Below are 26,958 nucleotides of genomic sequence, written 5' to 3' on the forward strand. Positions count from 1 at the left end.
GTCATGCTTCTTAACCGTTACTCGCGTCACACTTCACCGTTGCACACTGTGCACTTCACTGTTACTCACGTCATGCGTCACTGTCACTCACGATGTGCTTCACCGTTGCACACTGTGCGCTTCACTGTTACTCACGTCATGCTTCACCGTTGCACACTGTGCGCTTCACTGTTACTCACGTCATGCTTCACCGTTGCACACTGTGCGCTTCACTGTTACTCATGTGATGCTTTACCGTCACTCACAATGTGCTTCACCATTGCACACTGTGCACTTCACCGTTACTCGCGTCACGCTTCACCGTTGCACACTGTGCGCATCACTGTTACTCACGTCATGCTTCACCGTCACTCACGATATGCTTCACCGTTGCACACTGTGCACTTCACTGTTACTCACGTCATGCGTCACTGTCACTCACGATGTGCTTCACCGTTGCACACTGTGCGCTTCACTGTTACGTCATGCTTCACTGTTACGTCATGCTTCACTGTTGCACACTGTGCGCTTTACTGTTACGTCGTGCTTCACTGTTGCACACTGTGCGCTTTACTGTTACGTCATGCTTCACTGTTGCACACTGTGCACTTTACTGTTACGTCATGCTTCACTGTTGCACACTGTGCGCTTCACTGTTACTCAAGTCATGCTTCAGTGTTGCACACTGTGCGCTTCACTGTTACTCACGTCATGCTTTACCATCACTCACAATGTGCTTCACCATTGCACACTGTGCACTTCACCGTTACGCGTGTCACGCTTCATCGTTGCACACTGTGTGCTTCACTGTTACTCACGTCATGCGTCACCGTCACTCACAATGTGCTTCACCGTTGCACACTGTGCGCTTCACTATTACTCACGTCATGCGTCACCGTCACTCACGATGTGCTTCACCGTTGCACACTGTGCACTTCACTGTTACTCATGTCATGCATCATCGTCACTTACGATGTGCTTCACTGTTGGACACTGTGCACTTCACAATTGCACACTGTGCACTTCACAATTGCACACTGTGCACTTCACAATTGCACACTGTGCACTTCACAATTGCACACTGTGCACTTCACTGCTACTCACGTCATGCTTCACCATCACTCACGATGTTTTCACTGTTGCAAACTTTGCGCTTCATTGTTACTTGCGTCACGCTTCACCAACACCCACAACACGCTGTTACACACGATGTGCTTCACCGTTGCACACTGTGCGCTTCACAGTTACTCACGACGTGCTTCACCATTACCTGCAACACACTTCACCAGCACAACTGCATACTTCATCATTACTCGCGGTGTGCTTCAGTTACCCATGTTGCGCTTCACCATTATTTATGATGTGCTTCACTAGTACCTGCAATGAGTTTAATCAGTAATTACGATGTGCTTCACTAGTACTTGCACCATACTTCATCATTATTCATGTCATGTGACACCACCACTTACGTACTGCTTTGACTCTTCAGTTTTAAACAAGCATAAAAAACTAGCGGACTTTACAAGACTTTAATTCAAATGTATCCAAAACAGCAAAAATCCCACAACTCACAAAATGCTTGAGAGATTGCACACTTCAGACTGAGGTGGACTACGTGGAAGTGCGACACCAAAGATCAAAGCCGATTCAAGGAAGTGGCTTGTTGTCATATTCGCTTTAATGTGGGGCAAAATCACGTGAGACACTGCAAATCTGAAAATACAAAGTAGGTTTTGTGGGCTCACACCAAACTTAAGACGCTGCTGGCTACGCACCCTTAGCACAGTTACGTAGTTGACGTAGTTACTTTATGGTAATTAGGCTCACTGTGGTGGCACTGGAAGTAAAGAAGTAATTGGATGTGGCCCATCTTTATACAAAAACATGAGCAACACAAGGCGTGGCATATGCTCTGCTCATGTGTTAACTCGGTCTATGGTTTTATGGGAGAGGTGCTTTAAAAATGTTACGTGGTGCAGTTGTGTGGTGAAAGATTGCTGTTTTACTATTGGTAGGAGGTGTATGGAGTCCAATTTCAAAAGGAACCTTCCTCTACCAAGAAATGGATCCCTCATGGAGTGAATCACACATCAGATGGATCACTCACAGAGGCAGGGTTTCTCAAAACTGGGCAATCGACAAGAACAGCCACATACAGCCTCATTATATTAGTCTGATGGCTCAGATGTTCATTTATCATAATCTGTTGGCTCAGCTGACCCCAAGTTCCCCTCCCCGGCTCCCCAAGCCTATTTCTCATTATCGTTTGCAATGCTGAAGGTTCTGGATGTGGAGGGACTGTCTTGGATGAGACGTCTCTTCAACACTGTGTTGAGGTCTGGGACAGTGCTTAAGGAGTGACAAACTGGGGTGGTGGTCCCCATATTTAAAAAGGGGACCAGAGAGTGTGTGCCAATTACAGGGGCATCACACTACTCAGCCTCCCTGATAAAAGTCAACTCCAGGTGCTGGAAAGGAGGGTTTGGCCGATAGATTGAAGTAGAACAATGGGGGTTCCGTCCTGGTCTTGGAACAACTGACCAGCTCTTCAGTCTCACAAGGAGGGGGCATGGGGTGAGGGGGGTCCCTTCTCAGGACCATCCAATCTCTGTACTCACAAAGTGAGAGCTGTGTTCGGGTGCTCAGCAGTAAGTCGGACTCGTTTACGGTGGGGGTTGGCCTCCCCCAGGGCTGCGCCTTGTCACCAATCCTGTTTGTGATATTCATGGACAAGATATCAAGGCATAGTCGGGGGGAGGAGGGTTTCCAGTTTGGTGGGCTCAGGGTCTCATCACTGCTTTTTCAGATGATGTGGTCCTGTTGGCTTCATCGGTCTGTGACCTCCAGCACTCACTGGATCGGTTCACAGCCAAGTACGAAGCGGCTAGGATGAGGATCAGCACCTCTAAATCTGAGGCCATGGTTCTCAGCAGAAAACCAATGGATTGCTTAATCCAGGTAGGGAATACGGTTTTGCCGTAAGTGAAGGCGTTTAAGTACCTCGGGGACTTGTTCACGAGTGAGGGGACAACAGAGCGTGAGATTGGCCAGAGAATTGGCGCAGCAGGGGCGGTGTTCCATTCGCTCAACCGTACTGTTGTGACGAAAAGGGAGCCGAGCCAAAAGGCCAAGCTCTCGACCTACTGGTCAATCTTCATTTCTGCTCTCACCTATGGGCATGAGGGTTGGGTCACGACTAAAAGAACTAGATCGCGGGTACAAGTGGCCAAAATGGGCTTCCTCAGGAGCGTGGCACTGGAGTACGGGCTGAAGCAGCTGGCCCATTGGGACTTCACAGCAGTCCTCCTTGGGGACTGTGCAGACACCAGCCATAGCAGAACAAAGTGTCAGTGTAGAGGAACAGGAGCACCTCTGTCAGGATGCTGATGATCAGTAGATCAGCAGCACTTTATTTTTTTTGTGTTTTGGTAATCCTGTTAAAAACTGGCAAAGAACATCCTGGAATGATGGAAATTTAAGTAACCAGGTGCAAAAGACTAAAAATGATTTATAAATGTCATATTGTGCCAAACTAGTACAGGTGTTCATACACCTTGGGGGTGTGAGTATGACTTACAGGTGGGACGTCTCGGTCCATAATAGCTCGGACAACTTCCATCCACTGAGTCATCACTGTGTCGTTGATTAGTTGGAGAGGCAGCGAGTACTACCAGAAAAAAATACATCATCACTGAAGCCACCTTCATCCTCTTCATTGCTACGGTCATAACGAGCTACAAGCTCTGGGTCACACTGGTACCTGCACAAGGGCGTGGAAGATCTTGAGGATTTGTTTCTGGATGAGGACAGAGAAGATTGTCGCATCAGTTAGCAGCTGGCTAATGAGCTGCTGAATGCGTGGAAGAAAAATCTGCATGGCTGCCAGCAGGGGCTCCCGCTCGTCAGCTTTCCTGTATCTGAGGAACACATGACAAAGCCGCCGGTCTTAAATAACACAGAAAAGGAAGGTGCAGTGGTTAGTCATGTCCAGCATCCTCCCACAGTCCAAACGCAGACAGCAGCTCAGTGTAGCACATGTGTGCACCACAGCCTGTGCTGTTACTTAACATCAAATTTAAAAGTTCCAAACAAATGTAAATATAAAAATAAGCAAGATGGACAAATAAGTGTAACATGGACAGCATATCTGAAGGTATTTGGCATGGTTTGGACAAAAGAAATGGTCAGATCCACACGTACTGCCGGCCCACTGCCTTGGGAACATGACAATTAAAAACTCTATTTAAAATGTTTTTATTGGCTCTTTATTTGGGGAATTTTGAGCGTTGACCAATCACAAAGTTGCGTGAGCTCGTCGTTGGTCGTGTGAAGTAAAAGCCTGTGTGGATGGTTGTTGTTTGGTGGACCTGCGTCCAGGACACTGGTTCTTCTGGCTTGAGAACCAGTGCTCTGGGCCTCCGTGAGAGGACGAACCAGGAGGACCAACCACAAACCAGCAGGAAGAGCATGTTCCTGCTCCGGATGTCTGTGATGGTGGTCATGAAGAAGAGCAGCACGTTACTCACTCGTAGGTTTTGACCAGCTGGTAGAGAGCCAGCAGACTGCCGTACCAGCTGCCGCTGCTCTGTGACTGCAGGTAGACACCCATCTTGTCCACTAGGGCGGTCCAGCGGCCGGGGAAGTCGTGCTTGATGATCGCTCGTAGGCACATGGTCAGCTGTGCGCTGCGGACACACCAAAAACACGCGTGTTACCAACACTCAGCATGACTGCCGTCACTGTGTGTACACAACCAACCACAGCGCCGTGTCCAGAAGGATTTGGACCAGGCGGTTTGTCCACCTGGTCCACAGTTCAAACGAAACAACCTGGATGTTGTTGTGTCGACTTTCAGCTTTAATTCAATTTAAGTCATAAACTACTGAAGAATTAGAAGTTTTTACATACTGCCTCCATTTTCAGAGGTCTTAAACAAAGGGAACATGAGGATTATTTTTAATGCGTGATCAGTGGACAGGTTTAGGACTTCAGGTCCATCATGCATTAAGAAATACGAACAGTGTGGAACTCGTGAGGGAAGCCATCAAAACAGCCAGACATCGCTGAAGGAGTTACAGGCTTCTGTGTCTGTCACTGGAGAGACTGTCCACCACGTAACTTTGATCTGTTGATCCAACAATCACACACTCTGAATCAAAGGATTTTCAAACAGATCACACCTACAGTGTGGTAAAAAAATATTTAGTCAGTCCCTGATTGTGCAAGTTCTCCTACTTAGAAAGATGAGAGAGGTCTGTAATTGTCATCATAGGTACACTTCAACTGTGAGACAAAATGAGAAAAAAAAAATACAGAAAATCACACTGTAGGATTTTTAAAGATGTAAATGAATATTCACAGTTCTCAGCTAGTTGACAGTCGGGCTGTACGATACAGTCAAATTATCGTATCTCAGTATTGTCATATAAATTGTCATGTAAATGTCACTTATATACCTGCTGTCCATATTCTTGAGCCGCATATGTTGGGAAAGTGTAGGAACACGGACCCACAACAGGGGGCGCAAATGAACGGACAATGGAGGAAGTCAAATAACACTTTACTGTTGTGAATAAGCACAACAAACACAACAGATTACAACAATAGACAAGAAGTCAATTCACAAAATGTGTCACGTGGGCAGGATCGAAGATAAGAGACGTCTGTCCAAAGCAGAACCGGAACCACACGATTTCCTCCGCCACCGAACCCCGGGAATACTGGAGCCGCCAAGTCCCGAACGCCCAGGTGGCCACTGCCTCCGCGTGTCGGATCTGGTACTGCTGGCGAGGAACAAAAACAGTTAAATGTGGGTGCGTTTGCACCCAGCAACCCGTATGGCGGGAAAACCACCTCCACCTCTCGTCGGAAGAATGTCTGCTATTTAACGCACAAAAATAACGTGTTAATGTCAAAAAGACAACACAGTCGGCTGAGTACTGTACCTCCTAGGTAGAGCGATATCTCGGCAAAGAGGTGGAGATGTCGTCTTGCTGATATACCACTGCTGATCAGATGATTGGTGACGGCTGTCGTAGGCGATAAGTGACAGCTGTCACCCCGGCTGCTCCTGTGAGGCGGCAGCGCCCTCTGGTGCCTGGAGCCCGCACTCCAGACAGGGCGCCCTCTGGTGGTGGTGGGCCAGCAGTACCTCCTCTTCAGCGGCCCACACAACAGCTTAGGTGGGTAGGGAGAGTTCCCATGGGCTAAAAAAGATTTCCAACCAACCATCCCTGGTTCTCAAGACCAGACACCTCAGTGGAAATACTCTCTCTCTTTTGTTTTTGTTTTTTAAGATATTTAGTTGTACCTTAGTAAACACTAGTAGAGTTCCACTTTAGACTTGGAGTGTATAATAGAAGATATACCTTACTGAATTTTCATAGCAATTTGATATATGATATGACTATGATTTGACACAAAGTGCAGCAACAGTGAAAATTAAACCTTCTTAAACAAAACAGCAATAATCCCACACTCATTTTGCACTCATAAGGTTAGGATACTGTGCCCTCCAAAAGGATTGGAACACTTGGAATTTCACACATTTTAATTTCTTTGTCATTTTAACCCTCTGGGGCCGACGCCGTCGTATACAACGGCTAAGACCAAGCTTTACTAAATTATAAATAACTTTTTAATGACATGAGATAGAAACTTACTTTTTTTTTTTTGCTGAAAAGGTAACTCCGCGGACTTTCGAGCCAGCCATCGGCCATCTTTGTACTCCTCATAGAAGCTGTGTGATGACGTGCGCAATGTGAGTGTCCAATTGGAATTGGTTCACCGTCACATGGTTTTCCAAAATCCAATCGTAGGGCAGATTTACCTCACGTGAAAAGCCAAAGATCGTTTTCAGGAGTGATGTGTTACTAGTTGGCCCGTTTGAATAGCCCCCTGGGTGCTCCAATGAGTACATACTATTAGTACATACTCATTGCGCCCTGCGCCATTACGCACAGCGATCAGTGAAAGCAGACAGAGAGCCTCTGATGACAATCTCACGTGCTCAAACAAAGAGTGTAACTATCAGGATTGTTCCACTAGTTTGCATGTGAATGTTACTGGATAACTCTGTTGCTTTCTCTGCCTAAAGAACTGTTTACCATATCAATGGACAACAAAACGCATAGACCATTTTGTATATATTGTTCAAAATGTGCATTTGTGTTTATTGTTTGAACCTTTTTGTTGTACAGTCTTTCACACAAGACCTCAAATTACCTTTATAAAGTGTCAAAACAGTTGTTTATTATAGTTTGCTGTGTGTTTTGAATAAATGTGTGTGGAAAATTATTTTTCGGTTTATTTTTTCCATGCCTATTTTTGATTGTAAACCTATATTACACTTATAAAACACAACAAAAACATATGTATTCTGAAAGCACAAAAAGAGACATAAAACTTGATTGTGGGATGCAGGGAGATAATAAAACATTTATGCCAGGCGAGTGAACTGTCCCAAAAATGCCCTCAGACGCCAGGGGGTTAAATACAAGAAATACAAAAAAATATCAACAATAAAAATTTCTAGCAAATCTCTAAAACTTGATAAAATTGTAAATACAACCCCTGGCAAAAATTATGGAATCACCGGCCTCAGAGGATATTCATTCAGTTGTTTAATTTTGTAGAAAAAAAGCAGATCACAGACATGACACAAAACTAAAGTCATTTCAAATGGCAACTATCTGGCTTTAAGAAACACTATAAGAAATCAAGAAAAAAAGATTGTGGCAGTCAGTAACAGTTACTTTTTTAGACCAAGCAGAGGAAAAAAAATATGGAATCACTCAATTCTGAGGAAAAAATTATGGAATCACCCTGTAAATTTTCATCCCCAAAACTAACACCTGCATCAAATCAGATCTGCTCGTTAGTCTGCATCTAAAAAGGACTGAACACACCTTGGAGAGCTGTTGCACCAAGTGGACTGACATGAATCATGGCTCCAACACGAGAGATGTCAATTGAAACAAAGGAGAGGATTATCAAACTCTTAAAAGAGGGTAAATCATCACGCAATGTTGCAAAAAGATGTTGGTTGTTCACAGTCAGCTGTGTCTAAACTCTGGACCAAATACAAACAACATGGGAAGGTTGTTAAAGGCAAACATACTGGTAGACCAAGGAAGACATCAAAGCGTCAAGACAGAAAACTTAAAGCAATGTGTCTCAAAAATCGAAAAATGTACAACAAAACAAATGAGGAACGAATGGGAGGAAACTGGAGTCAACGTCTGTGACCGAACTGTACGAAACTGCCTAAAGGAAATGGGATTTACATACAGAAAAGCTAAACGAAAGCCATCATTAACACCTAAACAGAAAAAAACAAGGTTACAATGGGCTAAGGAAAAGCAATTGTGGACTGTGGATGACTGGATGAAAGTCATACTCAGTGATGAATCTCGAATCTGCATTGGGCAAGGTGATAATGCTGGAACTTTTGTTTGGTGCCGTTCCAATGAGATTTATAAAGATGACTGCCTGAAGAGAACATGTAAATTTCCACAGTCATTGATGATATGGGGCTGCATGTCAGGTAAAGGCACTGCGGAGATGGCTGTCATTACATCATCAATAAATGCACAAGTTTATGTTGATATTTTGGACAATTGAAAGGATGTTTGGGGATGATGAAATCATTTTTCAAGATGATAATGCATCTTGCCATAGAGCAAAAACTGCAAAAACATTCCTTGCAAAAAGACACATAGGGTCAATGTCATGGCATAGGGTCAATGTCAATGAGCAGATCTGATTTGATGCAGGTTAGTTTTGGGGATGAAAATTTACAGGGTGATTCCATAATTTTTTCCTCAGAATTGAGTGATTCCATATTTTTTTCCTCTGCTTGGTCTAAAAAAGTAACTGTTACTGACTGCCACAATCTTTTTTTCTTGATTTCTTATAGTGTTTCTTAAAGCCAGAAAGTTGCCATTTGAAATGACTTTAGTTTTGTGTCATGTCTGTGATCTGCTTTTTTTCTACAAAATTAAACAACTGAATGAACATCCTCTGAGACCGGTGATTCCATCATTTTTGCCAGGGGTTGTAATAATCAGTTTTATTGCCAGTTTTCTTTAGACAAGTCAGGGGATGGAAACATGAACATTTCCAAGTCACTGAATATGTCTTGGACTTTATTTACATCAATTATTAAGAAATACAAAAGTTTATTTCACCAAAACATCAAATCCAGTCTTTCATCTCAAATGTACTTTCTGTCAAATTGTAACTGAACTTTGAGGTCTTTTTAAGAAAATCCTCCTCTACACCACTTCATCAGGAAGCTGGATTTTAGATTTTTAATTCATTTATATCGTTATATTTCCTTTCAGTTTGAGTTAAGGAAGATAATTTTAGAAAAAAATGTATTTGAAATAGAATAAACAAATTAAAATGTGTGAAATACCAAGTGTTCCAATGCTTTTGAGGTCAACTGAGAAACAGTGAGGAGCAACATCTTACATCACATATATAGTGCAGCAGATAATAGAATATTTAGAGTGGAATCCTGAAAATGGTCATACAAACACTAAATTCAGCACAAATAATCCACAGATATGAACTCTTTAAAAAAAAAAACGATTGGCCACTTGAATTTTCAATAGGCAGCCAGATAGGGGTCAACTGAAGAATTACACAGAGGGTGCAGGTTTTCTTTGCAGCTACTGATTCTACCTGGTGACCCTCTTGTCCCTTTCTGGAACAAGTTGCCCACCCCTGGTTTAAATTAAAAGATGCTCCAATCAAATAGAAAACTACACCACATTATTTGCTTGATCATAAAGATTCCAAAAAGGTATAGTTTGGACAATCTGTGACTGAATGTTATGGAGACAAGAATGGTGACAAAGGTCAGTTTCAGTTTGTACAGGGGTCAAAAGTTAAAGTTGCTCCATTAATTTTGCTCCAGCTGTATTTGTACTAAATTTGATGCTTGTATCACCATTTGAAGGATTGTTTCAGTTATCTGCTGCACTAATAAGCCAACAACAATAAGACACCCGAATTAAAGGAGAAATGCTGATCTTGCATGGAATCCCAGACCGAGGGAGATTGACAGTCATCTTGTGTTTCTTCCACTTTCTACTAAATAATCATAACAGTTGTTGTCTTCTACCAAGCTGCTTGTCTGTTGTCCTGTAGTCCATCCCAGCCTTGTGCAGGTCTACAGTTTTGTCCCTGGTGTCCTTAGACAGCTCTTTGGTCTTGGCTATGGTGGACAGGTTGGAGTGGATTGATTGTGTGAACAGGTGTCTTTTATACAGGTAACAAATTCAAACAGGTGCAATTAACACAGGTAAAGAGTGCAGAATAAGAGGGCTTCTTAAAGAAAAATTAACAGGTCTGTGAGAGACAGAATTCTTGCTGGTTGGTAGGTGATCAAATACTTATTTCATGCAATAAAGTGCAAATTAATTATTTAAAAATCATATAATGTGATTTACTGGATTTGAACCTACAATAAAAATTACAGACCTCTACATTCTTTGTAGGTGGGAAAACCTGCAAAATTGACAGTGGATGAAATACTTATTTTCCTCACTGTTGTTGTCTTTAATTACTGTTAGAGTTTTAGAGCTCTATTGAGCTGAGTATTCCATTAACTTTAACTAGTAATGACTTCATGACTTTCTTTGCTAACAAAATTTTGACTATTAGAGAAAAAATTACTCATAACCATCCCAAAGATGTATCGTTATCTTTGGCTGCTTTCAGTGATGCCGGTATTTGGTTAGACTCTTTCTCTCCGATTGTTCTGTCTGAGTTATTTTCATTAGTTACTTCATCCAAACCATCAACATGTTTATTAGACCCCATTCCTACCAGGCTGCTCAAGGAAGCCCTACCATTATTTAATGCTTCGATCTTAAATATGATCAATCTATCTTTGTTAGTTGGCTATGTACCACAGGCTTTTAAGGTGCAGTAATTAAACCATTACTTAAAAAGCCATCACTTGACCCAGCTATCTTAGCTAATTATAGGCCAATCTCCAACCTTCCTTTTCTCTCAAAAATTCTTGAAAGGCTAGTTGTAAAACAGCTAACTGATCATCTGCAGAGGAATGGTCTATTTGAAGAGTTTCAGTCAGGTTTTAGAATTCATCATAGTACAGAAACAGCATTAGTGAAGGTTACAAATGATCTTCTTATGGCTTTGGACAGTGGACTTATCTCTGTGCTTGTTCTGTTGGACCTCAGTGCTGCTTTTGATACTGTTGACCATAAAATTTTATTACAGAGATTAGAGCATGTCATAGGTATTAAAGGCATTGCGCTGCGGTGGTTTGAATCATATTTGTCTAATAGATTACAGTTTGTTCATGTAAATGGGGAATCTTCTTCACAGACTAAAGTTAATTATGGAGTTCCACAAGGTTCTGTGCTAGAACCAATTTTATTCACTTTATACATGCTTCCCTTGGGCAGTATTATTAGATGGTATTGCTTAAATTTTCATTGTTACGCAGATGATACCCAGCTTTATCTATCCATGAAGCCAGAGGATACGCACCAATTAGCTAAACTGCAGGATTGTCTTACAGACATAAAGACATGGATGACCTCTAATTTCCTGCTTTTAAACTCAGGTAAAACTGAAGTTATTGTACTTGGCCCCACAAATCTTAGAAGCATGGTGTCTAACCAGATCGTTACTCTGGATGGCATTTCCCTGATCTCTAGTAATACTGTGAGAAATCTTGGAGTTATTTTTGATCAGGATATGTCATTCAAAGCGCATATTAAACAAATATGTAGGACTGCCTTTTTGCATTTACGCAATATCTCTAAAATCAGAAAAGTCTTGTCTCAGAGTGATGCTGAAAAACTAATTCATGCATTTGTTTCCTCTAGGCTGGACTATTGTAATTCATTATTATCAGGTTGTCCTAAAAGTTCCCTAAAAAGCCTTCAGTTGGTTCAGAATGCTGCAGCTAGAGTACTGACGGGGACTAGCAGGAGAGAGCATATCTCACCCGTGTTGGCCTCCCTTCATTGGCTTCCTGTTAATGCTAGAATAGAATTTAAAATTCTTCTTCTTACTTATAAGGTTTTGAATAATCAGGTCCCATCTTATCTTAGGGACCTCATAGTACCATATTACCCCATTAGAGCGCTTCGCTCTCAGACTGCAGGCTTACTTGTAGTTCCTAGGGTTTGTAAGAGTAGAATGGGAGGCAGAGCCTTCAGCTTTCAGGCTCCTCTCCTGTGGAACCAGCTCCCAATTCAGATCAGGGAGACAGATACCCTCTCTACTTTTAAGATTAGGCTTAAAACTTTCCTTTTCGCTAAGGCTTATAGTTAGGGCTGGATCGGGTGACCCTGGACCATCCCTTGGTTATGTTGCTTTAGACGTAGACTGTGTTTCATAATTATTGTATGGCCTTGCCTTGCAATGTGGAGCGCCTTGGGGCAACTGTTTGTTGTGATTTGGCGCTATACAAGAAAAAAGTTGATTGATTGATTGATTAAGTCTTTTCTGTCTGTTGTTGTTATTTTGTTATAATCACCCTTTTTGTCTTTTTGGATTTTTTTCTGCAGCAGCAGAAAACCTTGCTCGCGGAAAGAAAGCAATAATCAACAGTCTAGAATCAATACATAGATGTGCGATCATGACTGCTGCTCTCGCATTGGTCTCTACAGTCACAAGAGAAGGTGCTAAAGACGGACAAACAGACAACAGACAACTAATGGACGGACGATCATCCATGGCCAGTCATGATCAGTGAAGGCCAGACAGAGTCTGTCTTTAATGAAACTGGTTTGATCTGGGTGAATTATGAATGAGATAGGTTTGTCCAGTCTATGGGTGAGTGCTTTAACTATGATTTTAATGTCAACGTTAATCAGAGATTGGACAGTAGCTTGACGGTAGAGATTGGACGGTAGCTTGATGGTAATCAATCAAGCTACCGCCATCTTTGTTGGGTTTAAGAAGGAGTCATATTGTAGCTGTGTTCATGGTTTTTGGCAGTTTTGAGTTCTGTTTTATTTCAGAGCAAAAATAGGCCAAAAGCATTTGTAGAACTCAGCAGGGAAGCCATTAGATCCAGGTGATTTGCTATTATGTATGAGTTTGAGGGCACTGGATAATTCTTGTGTTGATATAGGTGACTCAAGTGTAGGCAGTGGTAGATTAATATTGTTAAGAAAGGATCTGACATCATCTTTGGTTGGATTCATGGTAAGTATAATTTTGCATCAACATCTCTGAAAATTTGATTTATCTCTTCTGGTAACTGTGTTGGCTTCCCTGCTGAGTCCCTGATGGTGGAGATTGTTGTTTTTTTTTTTTCTTCCTTATTTTGTTTGATTTTCCAGATTTATTACTGTGGTGATACTGTTCTTGTCTGAGTCTGTGAACCCGGAACTGAGTTTTCCTATTTGAGATTTTTGTTCAACTGGAACTTATTTGCACTGGTGTCTTCAAGTTGTTTGATTTTTTTTTCCAGTTCAGCTTCCTGTTGTTGTTCTGAGATTTTAAGGCCTCAATCAATCAATCAATCAATTTTTTTATATAGCGCCAAATAACAACAAACAGTTGCCCCAAGGCGCTTTATATTGTAAGGCAAGGCCATACAATAATTATGTAAAACCCCAACGGTCAAAACGACCCCCTGTGAGCAAGCACTTGGCGACAGTGGGAAGGAAAAACTCCCTTTTAACAGGAAGAAACCTCCAGCAGAACCAGGCTCAGGGAGGGGCAGTCTTCTGCTGGGACTGGTTGGGGCTAAGGGAGAGAACCAGGAAAAAGACATGCTGTGGAGGGGAGCAGAGATCGATCACTAATGATTAAATGCAGAGTGGTGCATACAGAGCAAAAAGAGAAAGAAACAGTGCATCATGGGAACCCCCCAGCAGTCTAAGTCTACAGCAGCATAACTAAGGGATGGTTCAGGGTCACCTGATCCAGCCCTAACTATAAGCTTTAGCAAAAAGGAAAGTTTTAAGCCTAATCTTAAAAGTAGAGAGGGTGTCTGTCTCCCTGATCTGAATTGGGAGCTGGTTCCACAGGAGAGGAGCCTGAAAGCTGAAGGCTCTGCCTCCCATTCTACTCTTACAAACCCTAGGAACTACAAGTAAGCCTGCAGTCTGAGAGCGAAGCGCTCTATTGGGGTGATATGGTACTACGAGGTCCCTAAGATAAGATGGGACCTGATTATTCAAAACCTTATAAGTAAGAAGAAGAATTTTAAATTCTATTCTAGAATTAACAGGAAGCCAATGAAGAGAGGCCAATATGGGTGAGATATGCTCTCTCCTTCTAGTCCCCGTCAGTACTCTAGCTGCAGCATTTTGAATTAACTGAAGGCTTTTTAGGGAACTTTTAGGACAACCTGATAATAATGAATTACAATAGTCCAGCCTAGAGGAAATAAATGCATGAATTAGTTTTTCAGCATCACTCTGAGACAAGACCTTTCTGATTTTAGAGATATTGCGTAAATGCAAAAAAGCAGTCCTACATATTTGTTTAATATGCGCTTTGAATGACATATCCTGATCAAAAATGACTCCAAGATTTCTCACAGTATTACTAGAGGTCAGGGTAATGCCATCCACAGTAAGGATCTGGTTAGACACCATGTTTCTAAGATTTGTGGGGCCAAGTACAATAACTTCAGTTTTATCTGAGTTTAAAAGCATGAAATTAGAGATCATCCATGTCTTTATGTCTGTAAGACAATCCTGCAGTTTAGCTAATTGGTGTGTGTCCTCTGGCTTCATGGATAGATAAAGCTGGGTATCATCTGCGTAACAATGAAAATTTAAGCAATACCGTCTAATAATACTGCCTAAGGGAAGCATGTATAAAGTGAATAAAATTGGTCCTAGCACAGAACCTTGTGGAACTCCATAATTAACCTTAGTCTGTGAAGAAGATTCCCATTTACATGAACAAATTGTAATCTATTAGACAAATATGATTCAAACCACCGCAGCGCAGTGCCTTTAATACCTATGGCATGCTCTAATCTCTGTAATAAAATTTTATGGTCAACAGTATCAAAAGCAGCACTGAGATCTAACAGAACAAGCACAGAGATAAGTCCACTGTCCGAGGCCATAAGAAGATCATTTTTAACCTTCACTAATGCTGTTTCTGTACTATGATGAATTCTAAAACCTGACTGAAACTCTTCAAATAGACCATTCCTCTGCAGATGATCAGTTAGCTGTTTTACAACTACCCTTTCAAGAATTTTTGAGAGAAAAGGAAGGTTGGAGATTGGCCTATAATTAGCTAAGATAGCTGGGTCAAGTGATGGCTTTTTAAGTAATGGTTTAATTACTGCCACCTTAAAAGCCTGTGGTACATAGCCAACTAACAAAGATAGATTGATCATATTTAAGATCGAAGCATTAAATAATGGTAGGGCTTCCTTGAGCAGCCTGGTAGGAATGGGGTCTAATAAACATGTTGATGCGTTGGATGAAGTAACTAATGAAAATAACTCAGACAGAAGAATCGGAGAGAAAGAGTCTAACCAAATACCGGCATCACTGAAAGCAGCCAAAGATAACGATACATCTTTGGGATGGTTATGAGTAACTTTTTCTCTAATAGTTAAAATTTTGTTAGCAAAGAAAGTCATGACGTCATTACTAGTTAAAGTTAATGGAATACTCGGCTCAATAGAGCTCTGACGCTTTGTCAGCCTGGCTACAGTGCTGAAAAGAAACCTGGGGTTGTTCTTATTTTCTTCAATTAGTGATGAGTAGAAAGATGTCCTAGCTTTACGGAGGGCTTTTTTATAGAGCAACAGACTCTTTTTCCAGGCTAAGTGAAGATCTTCTAAGTTAGTGAGACGCCATTTCCTCTCCAACTTACGGGTTATCTGCTTTAAGCTACGAGTTTGTGAGTTATACCACGGAGTCAGGCACTTCTGATTTAAAGCTCTCTTTTTTAGAGGAGCTACAGCATCCAAAGTTGTCTTCAATGAGGATGTAAAACTATTGACGAGATACTCTATCTCACTTACAGAGTTTAGGTAGCTACTCTGCACTGTGTTGGTATATGGCATTAGAGAACATAAAGAAGGAATCATATCCTTAAACCTAGTTACAGCGCTTTCTGAAACACTTCTAGTGTAATGAAAGTTATTCCCCACTGCTGGGTAGTCCATCAGAGTAAATGTAAATGTTATTAAGAAATGATCAGACAGAAGGGAGTTTTCAGGGAATACTGTTAAGTCTTCTATTTCCATACCATAAGTCAGAACAAGATCTAAGATATGATTAAAGTGGTGGGTGGACTCATTTACTTTTTGAGCAAAGCCAATAGAGTCTAATAATAGATTAAATGCAGTGTTGAGGCTGTCATTCTCAGCATCTGTGTGGATGTTAAAATCGCCCACTATAATTATCTTATCTGAGCTAAGCACTAAGTCAGACAAAAGGTCTGAAAATTCACAGAGAAACTCACAGTAACGACCAGGTGGACGATAGATAATAACAAATAAAACTGGTTTTTGGGACTTCCAATTTGGATGGACAAGACTAAGAGTCAAGCTTTCAAATGAATTAAAGCTCTGTCTGGGTTTTTGATTAATTAATAAGCTGGAATGGAAGATTGCTGCTAATCCTCCTCCTCGGCCTGTGCTACGAGCATTCTGACAGTTAGTGTGACTCGGGGGTGTTGACTCATTTAAACTAACATATTCATCCTGCTGTAACCAGGTTTCTGTAAGGCAGAATAAATCAATATGTTGATCAATTATTATATCATTTACCAACAGGGACTTAGAAGAGAGAGACCTAATGTTTAATAGACCACATTTAACTGTTTTAGTCTGTGGTGCAGTTGAAGGTGCTATATTATTTTTTCTTTTTGAATTTTTATGCTTAAATAGATTTTTGCTGGTTATTGGTAGTCTGGGAGCAGGCACCGTCTCTACGGGGATGGGGTAATGAGGGGATGGCAGGGGGAGAGAAGCTGCAGAGAGGTGTGTAAGACTACAACTCTGCTTCCTGGTCCCAACCCTGGATAGTCACGGTTTGGAGGATTTAAGAAAATTGGCCAGATTTCTAGAAATGAGAGCTGCTCCATCCAAAGTGGGATGGATGCCGTCTCTCCTAACAAGACCAGGTTTTCCCCAGAAGCTTTGCCAATTATCTATGAAGCCCACCTCATTCAGTTCAAGGCCTCTTAGAACTGCTTTGCCGGTTTCCCAAAGAATAGACGGGGAGGACTCTGGGGAATCATTTACTTCCAGGAAGCCTGCCCACTCTCTTTTAATAAGACTTTCAAACCTGAGTCATTGAGGTGGGATGTGTTTAACCACCACCTGGTGTTGGGTTTATGCAGAAGGGTTGTATTCCACGTGACTGTTACCAGGACATGATCACTGATTAATATGGAGTCAATCATTGAATCTGAGATATGTGGTACTGATTGAATTTATTTAGTACTTCCACTACAAGTAACTCCTCCATCTCTGTTAAATCTGGTGTACCAATCAAACATATTGACAACTTCAAATACCAAGGCTCATGGATTATGGACTCTAGAAAGGACTTTAAGACCTGCAAGGTGCAGGCTTGGGTAGCATGCAATAAGACGGACCGAATCTGGTGATCAAATCTCACAAATGAGCTTAAAAGTGATCTATTCAGGAAGGTCACAGAACTGATTTTGATGTATGGCTAAGAAACCTGGATGCTTAATGCTCAACTACACAAATGTGTACAAGGCTGCTACACAAATCTCCTCAAAAGGACACAGAACCTTTCATGGTCCTCAAGTCCCACACTCAAGCAACTATATGGGGATGTTCCACCACTAAGCAAGCAGCTTATTTAACGTCAGGCGGAATTTGCTGGTCATTGCTCCCGAGCAAAAGATGAGCTAGTTTCAGAGCTCATTTCATGAAAGCCATCAAGCAACAGGAAACTTTCCTTCCCTAATCTAGTCGGTCTTGACTCAAGAATCAACTTGGAGGATGTTTTGAGCACCCATGGGTGACCGCGACTGCTGGCATTCGGTTGTGCGCTGTCTCTCAGCCACGGATGACAGATGTTTTAATGATGACAGATGAATTAGGAATTCAATGCATTCAGGACTCGACGCACATTAGTGGAAATACCCTGGATCTGGTTCTCGCACGTGGTATTGGTACTGTCACGAATATTGACATCATGCCTCAGTGGTCTCTGATCACTCACTTATTAAGTTTACAGTTTTGCTGCCGTGTTTAGTGGAACAATAACTTTATTTATCATTACGGCGATGCATCAACTCCTCAACTAAGACTGAACTCGAAGCTAGACTGCCTGATGTCTTAGCTTCATATTTGACAAATACCCAGTCAGTAGACAGACTTGTGGATAGTTTAAATTCAGTGCTTAAAACTACACTTGACATGATTGCACCAACTGTGCTGAAACTGCGCTCCCCCAAATCACAGTCACCTTGGTTCAATGATTACCTGCGTGACCTCAAGCATAAAGCAAGAGGTCTAGAACAGAAATGGCGTCGTTCAAAATTAGAAGTATTCCACCTTGCGTGGCGTGATGCTATCTTAGACTATAAGCATGCATTATTGGCTACAAAGTGGACCTATTACTCTGATCTGATCAACAAAAACAAGCATAACTCAAAGTTCTTGTTCGACACGGTGGCAACACTTATTCATGGACAACCACCTGTAGTTCGCTCTCTTTTTACAGCACAAGATTTCCTGGATTACTTTGGGAAGAAAATAGAAGACATCAGGTTAAACATATCCCGGCATGCCTTAACCCAGCCACTACACCCTGCTATTGAGGTGGGAGCCACTACTGAGGTATTACCTAGATTTACAGAATTTGACAGTATCTCACTCGGCATGCTGACAAAACTTGTAATGTCAACAAAAAGCACAACCTGTTTATTTGATCCTATACCAACAAAACTGTTTAAGGACCTGTGGCCCTGTTGTGGGCTGGGGTGTTTGGTTGGCCATTCTCCTTGGGTCCAGAATGGCTGTGGCTCCAGACCTTTTGCGCTGCTGGGAGCGCGCCGTTTTGTCACCTCGCCAGACCGTGGACTTTGGGTTATTTTCACTAAATACACTATGTTAATTAAAATTGGTTTTCCTTTGAACCGTGCTCTGCTTCTTTTATGCTGGGTCCTGTCAAACGCTGGGTCGGTTCTCCGCCCGCGCCCGACACATAACAGTAGTCTCTGGCCAAACATCACGGACCCAGCAGCAGCAGAGTCGGTACCGTGCCAGGAAGGCGGCAGCAGACGGAAGTTATCCGGGATCAGTTGCGGGTGCTCTCCGCCCGGGTTGTGCGTGTCAGTGAACCTAAAAATGAATAATAGTTTGAACTCTCTTGCAGCCGTGTTCCTGTGGTGTTGTCTTGTCTATGTGATTGGCGTAAAGTGTGATCAGCGACGGCTTCGCTTCACACTCCAACCAGATAAGAGGTTAGACAGGAGCTGCATGAGTGTGTGATTGGAGGGTGAACGCGTACGGCGGAGTTCTGCAGCACGGGTCGCTTTGCGTCCTGCTGTTACAGTTGTAGCCCCGTCTCCCGGGTGAAGATAGCTACTACATCTGTTGTATCAGCTCCGGACTTATTAGTTAAATCACACTTTAGCTGTATGCTACACGTAGCTGCTCACAATTAAAGCAGCGTGTGTTGAGTTTACTCGGTTGCCACAGGGCTTTTTATTTTTAGCACTCTGGCTCCCCCTGCTGGTGACTGAGCCACATTACCGTCACAGCTCTTAAGGTAGAACATAAATGTTCCATTTGTTTGAGCTTGACGGTATAAGTCACTTATTAGTTAGTTTCTTGTTGGTTTATTAATTGTGGGGTTTGATATGTGTGATTCAAACTGTTTTTGTGTGGGTTATAGCACTGTCAGTGGTCTGGTGGTGTGGACATGCAGGCTGTCGGGAGCATAGCTTGGACTCAGGTGCCTTTATGTTTATTGTCTGTTAGTTTTTCCTTTTTTTGGTTTCACCTCCCAGGGTTTGATGGGACGGTCCTCTGGGGGGTGATTGGGTTGTTTTGTTGTTTTTTATTTCCCGGTCCTCTACCTCCAACCTTAGTCACTTCTGTAACGTTTGTCATTAGTGTTGCTGAGGTGGTGTAGTTTGGTTACGCTGGGGGTTTCCCAGAAAACCTCTGCACCTGGGAGGGGGGTTAGGTGCGTTTTATTTTGTGTTAATTCCCTGTTCCACCTCCGGCCTCAGCGCGCCTTTGAGCCGTATGCCATCAGTGTTGCTGAGGTTTGGTGCAGTGGAATAATATACTTCCAGCTAGTAGCTGGGTTGAAAGTCGGGGGCGTGGCGCCGTTTTGTGCCGTCTGCCATTACCGCAGTTCCACGCCTCCCGTTTGATTTTTAAGTATAGTCATAGGTAATGACACTGGACGCATTTCCAGTTTCCCCTGCGCTGAGGGGGTGGGGTTGGGGTCGTTTTGTCCTGTTTTCTCCCCCCGGATTCAGTAGTTTTGAGCCGTTTGCTATTATTGTATCTGACGACTGGTTCTGGAGGTTTTCCAGGGTCTCTCGGGGTTCTGGGGGGAGGGCAACAGGTTTCTTCATTTTTTTTGTTTTCCCCCGAGGTTATTTGTGTGTGTCCTCTGTGGAGATTGGGGTGGTTATTTTGTTTTTCCCCAGTTTCCGCCCTGTGATAGTCACACCCTGAGGGCGGAAACTGGGGAAAAGACTGTGGGACCATCTAGCCGTAGACGGCCGGGGCTGGGTCTGTTTTCAGTCATGGGGGTGTCTCCTGGGGTTTGATGGAACGGTCCTCTGGGAGGCGCTGGAAACCCCCATAAATGACTTTGGATCTCAGAGGGACCTCAGCTGTGATTACTACTCCTGGAGCTGGCGGAGATGTCCTCTGGGGGGTGTTGGTCCCTACATGTCGTCCAGGGGGGGTGTTAGTTTCCTTTTTTTTTTTTTTTGGCAGGGTTAAGTTTGGGTTGTTTTTTGTTTTTTCTTTTCTCCTCCTCCCAGGGTTTGATGGGACGGTCCTCTGGGGGGGGGGGGTTGGAATGGTTGTTTGTGTTTTTCTTTTTGTTTTGTGACTAGGCAGACTCTGAACATGGTCGGAAGAAGGCTGAATGCACAGGTTTAAGAACTCCTGGCCAAATCTGTGCAAAGTGAATGACAGAAGCAAGAGTTGACAGAAACGAATGCAAAGATGCGATCAGAGGTGGAGACGCTAACAGGTCTGCTAAATGAAGCAAGACCATCAACTTTAACAAAAGATATCTCTGCACTGGAGTGTCAGCTGCAGGACATTCAGGAGCTGCTCCAAGAGGAAGTCCAGTAGACACCTTCCTTCTTCATCTGCCTAGGGTAGATGGAGGATGAGGGGTATATTTTGCGGGAGAAGCTGAAAGAAGAGAACGAGAGCAAGAAGACTGTAGAGAAGTACGTCTTTGCTCTCTAGACTCAGCTGGCTGAAAGAAAGACAAAGGCAGGATAGAACGCCTTGTCAGTAGAGGGGGGTGAAGAGGGCCTCAAAGGAGAATTCTTGATCTTTGATTTTACTGTAAAGCACTTTGGACACTGTCTGGCTGCTGTAAAGGTCGATATCAATAAATGTTGACTGAGTGATCGGAGAGTGCTATATCAATGCAGTCAATGACGATAATTTGCATGTTAGCATTAAAAATATTGGGCATCCATGTTTATTTATTCTTTATCTAAGACAACTGTGAAAAAATCATCCACTTTCATCATTTTGATTCATGTACTGTATTTTCCATGTTGACAGATTAACAGCAAACGCTATTCTGAACCCAAGATTTTTTTTTTTTTTTGTATCAAGGTACAAAGGGACTCTAGGCTCCACTCCTCCCCAATGAGCCTTGACTGGAGTAAGTGGGTATAAAAAATGAAAGCATGAATAAAAAGTGGCAACTTCACCCATTTCATTGTTTTGATTAATTTAAAAGTCAAAACATGGATGGTGTCACAATATTTCAAAGCTAACATTCCAATTCACGTTTACTAGATCCACAGGCCTGGAAAGAAAACCCTGATGCGGGGACCCACATCTGGCACGTGGCCTACGTGTGTGGCTGTGGACACGCGATGATTCCTACGTACCGTATGGACTCGGGGCAGCGGATAATACCCTCCACAATGTGCTCCCTGATCTGCTGCCGGTCGTTCTCGTGGATGTTGAAGGGGAAGACCACCTCGCCCACGGAGGGCTCTCTGTCCTGCCAGTACTGGCTCACCATGTTCTTCAGGTAGATTGCCGCTGCAGATGCACACACAGTCAGAGAAGATGGAATTAACAGGAGACAAATCAGCCTGATTTCAGAGTGTCTGTGACGGTCCTGAATCAGGACTCCAATCCGGTTGTTAAGCTCTGACGTAACGCATCTCGTGATAAATCTGTTTCCAGGTCCAAAGACCTGCAAGTTTACAATTAAAGTCACGTCTGTATGATCCTTTTAAGGTGTGTGTTTACAGTGTGCACAGACCTCCATCCCTCCGTTAAACCGCATTCATCTGTTTCTAAGGTAAGAACACTTTACTTTATATATTTTATTATACACAGGTAAAATATACGTCTGTTTGTTAATAAAAAATTTTCCTAATTTAGAGTGATTTGTGGATGTTTTACAAGGCTGGAACGGATTAAAATTATTTTAGTTATTTTCAATGGTTTGAAATATGAGCAGATTGTCTTACGAGTTTGGTCACGGAACAAATTAAACTCGTAAATCAAGGTTCCACTGTACTACTAAAATGTAATTTTTTATGCTTTTCATCACGTTAATAAGAGACTGCATCCATGAGACCCTGAAAACTTGCTAAAACAAATATTACCGATGAGCCGTGTCTGCGACATTTAACCTGCGTGGAATAATTAAAGGACAATAAACAGGAAGCGATCGCAGCTCCCAGCAGCTCCCATTGAAAATAACGGAGAAACGACCTGAACGTCTGGCATTTTTACATAAAACAAACACAATAACAACGTCTATAAACCCAGTTAATATATCCAGGAGAGTTTTAGGCACAATATACAAGAGTATATAATATATAATATATAAGAGTTTTATGTTGCCATGTTAATGCTGTTGTCCGTGTGCAGCCTGATCAGAGCGTCTCAGTGTTAAAGACAGCGCGCCTTTTTGTTTGGACATGGAAGTTGAAAATCACATGATGTGTTACATCACACTTAACAACCGGATGCACATATTTTACACAGGAAGCTTCAAAATAAAGGTTTTATTGACTTTATTGCAGAGGTGGTGGCCAAGTGGTTTGTGCACTTGGTTTCAGTGTGGAAGGTTCCTGGTTCAAATCCCACCCCTGGCACATTGCTCCATGTAATGTGGCATTATTTCAGGAAGGGCATCCTGTGTAAAACTTGTGCCAAATCAACATGCAGATCCACTGTGGCGACTCGAGTGAAAACAAGGGAACAGCCGAAGGGTCTTACTTCTTATTCATTTTATTCTTTATAAGGTTTGAAATAAGGACAAAAATAATCAAATACCACCCCCTGATGTATTTGAACTCAACGGGCTGTAAAAGTGATGTAAACGTGTGCTGATAACAATCATGTATTTTTTACTCTGTATGTTGCTTTGTGGTTATTTTTCCAACCACATTTTTAATCCTGGACTCAGGTCTGTGGGCGCCGGTGATTCTGAGCAGGACTCTAGTTTGTGTAGTCATGTGACCTCACTGTGTACAAGATGAGGTTTCCACTGAATGTTGACAAAAACACGTCATTCACTCTGGACTGACCTTTTGGAGTTTGATTTTTTAATAAAAAAGGACTCAGACCTACATAAGCCGTGAAGGCCATTGCTGCTGGTGCTTATACCCAAATTCCACAACTTGCTAATGATAACTGTGTTCCTCGACCCTTCAGTGGATTCAGGGCCTCTACACTCTTCAACAACTGTTGTTTTGTCGATGAGCAACAAGACACAAATTTAAACAACACAACTGTAAAGTGTTTTATTCCTTACCTGCCTGACGAACAGGAAAGTCCACCTGCTCAGACACGATGATCTGAAGAAGGGTCGGGGCGAAGTTGATGATCTTGTAGGACTGAAACACATTTTCACATCATGATCACAGGATCATCCAGAGATCCATGTTTAAACATCCATAAGATGAGCCATCATCCAATTACTGAGGTCAGGTGGCTGTCGTGGATAATCTTGGTTCAATATTGCTGTAACCAATCTTCTGATTGGGGCTGTGACTGGCACTGTTACTCAGCAGGGGGAGGAAACGAATGACACCCAGTCAGGAAAACATCATATAAATCACATCGTTGCCAAGAGTAGCCAAAAACTGCGTTGTGCCCCGTACAGCACTTAGCCGTGGTGGCTATCGCCGGATTCCTCTTACCCATCCCGCTGGTTTTTAAGGTGCAGTGGTAAGCCCCTCCTTATGAAACCTAATTTCAATCAGGGAACAGAAGCACTCCCCCTCTTGCTGCCACCTTATCGTGGTGAGGGAGTTTGCGTACCCAGATGATCCTAAGAGCTATGTTGTCGGGGGCCTTTGTGCCCCTTGTAGGGTCTCCCAAGGCAAACAGGTCCTAGGTGACGGGTCAGACTAAGGGCAGTTCAGAAGTTCCCATGACCAGTAAAAAAATCAAGGACTGAGACGTCGCCCGGTATGGCGGAGCTGGGGCCCCACCCTGGAGCCAGGCCTGGGGTTGGGGCTAGCGCACGAGTGCCTGGTCGTCAGGCCTTAGCCCATGGGGCCCGGCCAGGCTCAGCCCGAAAGAGCAACGTGGGCCCGCCCTCCTGTGGGTTCACAACCTGCAGAGGGGGCCATGGGGGTCGGGTGCAGAAAGGATTGGGTGGCAGTTGAGGGCGGGTGGTCCGGTGGCCCGGTCTGCGCTCACAGCCCCTGGCCCCTGTTGGGACGTGGAATGTCACCTCGCTGGGGGGGGAAGGAGCCTGAGCTTGTGCGGGAGGTTGAGAGATACTGACTAGAAATAGTCGGGCGCACCTCCATGCACAGCTTGGACTCTGGTACTCAACTCCTGGAGAGGGGCTGGACGCTCCACTTTTCTGGCGTTGCCCACTGGGAGAGGTGGAGAGCTGGGGTCGCATTGCTTATTGCTCCCCAGCTCAGTTGCCATGTGTTGGAGTTCACTCTGGTGAACGAGAGGGTCGCGTCCCTACGTCTTCGGGTCGGGGACAGGTCTCTCACTGTTGTCTCGGCCTACGGGCTGAGTGGCAGTGCAGAGTACCCGACCTTCTTGGAGTCCCTGGGAGGGGTACTAGATAGCGCTCCGACTGGGGACTCCATTGTTCTCCTGGGGGATTTCAACGCCCACGTGGGCAGCGACAGTGAGACCTGGAGGGGGGTGATCGTGAAGCATGGCCTCCCCGATCTGAACCCGAGTGGTGTTCAGTTGTTGGACTTCTGTGCTAGTCACAGTTTGTCCATCACGAACACAATGTTCGAGCACAAGGGTGTCCATAAGTGCACGTGGCACCAGGACACCCTGAGCCGGAGGTCGATGATCGACTTTGTAGTCGTATCATCTGACCTTCGGCCACGTGTCTCGGACACTCGAGTGAAGAGAGGGGCTGAGCTGTCGGCCGATCACCACCTGGTGGTGAGTTGGATCCGCTGGGAGGGGAGGAAGTCAGTCAGACCTGGCAGGCCCTCTGTCAGCAAGGTCTTCAACTCCCACCTCCAGGAGAGCTTCTCCCAGATCCCGGGGGAAGTTGGAGACATGGAGTCTGAGTGGACCATGTTCTCTACCTCCATTGTCGATGCGGCCACTCGTAGCTGTGGTCACAAGGTCTCTGGTGCCTGTCGCGGCGGCAATCCCCGAACCCGGTGGTGGACGCTGGAAGTAAGGGATGCCGTCGAGCTGAAGAGGGAGTCGTACTTGTCTTTGTTGGCAGATGGGACCCCGGAGGCAGCTGACAGGTACTGGCAGGCCAAGCGTGCCCAGCCCGTGCGGTCACAGAGGCAAAAACTTGGGTCTGGGAGGAGTTCGGGGAGGCCATGGATGAAATTCTGGCAAACCATCCAACGCCTCAGGAGGCGGAAGCAGCTCTCCACCAGCACTGTCTACGGTGTGGGTGGGGAGCTGTTGACCCTGACTGGGGATGTTGTCAGGCGGTGGAAGGAATACTTCGAGGATCTCCTCAATCCCATCGTCACATCTTCCCAAGAGGAAGCAGAGACTGGGGACTCAGAGGCAGACTCATCCATTACCCATGCCGAAGTCACCGAGGTGGTTAGAAAGCTCCTCGGTGGCAAGGCTCCTGGGGTGGATGAAATCCGTCCTAAGTACCTTAAGTCTCTGGATATTGTGGGATTGTCTTGGCTGACACGCCTCTGCAATATCGCGTGGCGGTCGGAGACAGTGCCTCTGGACTGGCAGACCAGGGTGGTGGTCCCTCTGTTTAAGAAGGGGGACCGGAGGGTGTGTTCCAACTACAGGGGGATCACATTCCTCAGCCTACCCAGTAAGGTCTATTCCAGAGTACTGGAGAGGAGAATTCAACCGATAGTCAAACCTCAGATTCAGGAGAAGCAGTGTGGTTTTCGTTCTGGTCGCGGCACACTGGACCAGCTCTACACGCTCCATCGGGTGCTCGAGGGTTCATGGGAGTTCGCCCAACCAGTCCACATGTGCTTTGTGGATCTGGAGAAGGCGTTCAACCGTGTCCCTCAAGGCATCCTGTGAGGGGTGCTGCGGGAGTACGGGGTCCGGGGTCCTTTGCTAAGGGCTATCCAGTCCCTGTACAACCGCAGCAGGAGCTTGGTTCGCATTGCCAGTAGTAAGTCAAACCTGTTTCCAGTGCACGTTGGCCTCCGCCAGGGTTGCCCTTTGTGTTTTTATGGACAGAATTTCTAGGTGCAGCCAGGGTGTAGAGGGGGTCTGGTTTGGGAACCACAGAATCTCGTCTCTGCTGTTTGCAGACGATGTGGTTCTGTTGGCTTTGTCAAATCAGGACCTTCAGCATGCACTGGGGGCGGTTTGCAGCCGAGTGTGAAGCGTCG

The 26,958-nt window shown here is 44.1% G+C and overlaps 1 protein-coding gene across 1 annotated transcript in view; it reads right to left on the reverse strand.

Moving 5' to 3' along the window:
* The window catches only part of ipo8 (importin 8), a 100,716-nt gene that overhangs the window by 67,596 nt on the left and 6,162 nt on the right, over positions 1-26,958 (reverse strand). The window contains 5 exon segments of the mRNA XM_034163360.1: positions 3,557-3,646; positions 3,740-3,896; positions 4,506-4,664; positions 22,051-22,207; positions 23,940-24,021. Of these exon segments, the coding sequence (XP_034019251.1) occupies positions 3,557-3,646; positions 3,740-3,896; positions 4,506-4,664; positions 22,051-22,207; positions 23,940-24,021 (645 nt within the window).

This window comes from Thalassophryne amazonica, chromosome 22 (genome assembly GCF_902500255.1).
Source record: "Thalassophryne amazonica chromosome 22, fThaAma1.1, whole genome shotgun sequence".
In the NCBI taxonomy this organism is placed as follows: domain Eukaryota; kingdom Metazoa; phylum Chordata; class Actinopteri; order Batrachoidiformes; family Batrachoididae; genus Thalassophryne; species Thalassophryne amazonica.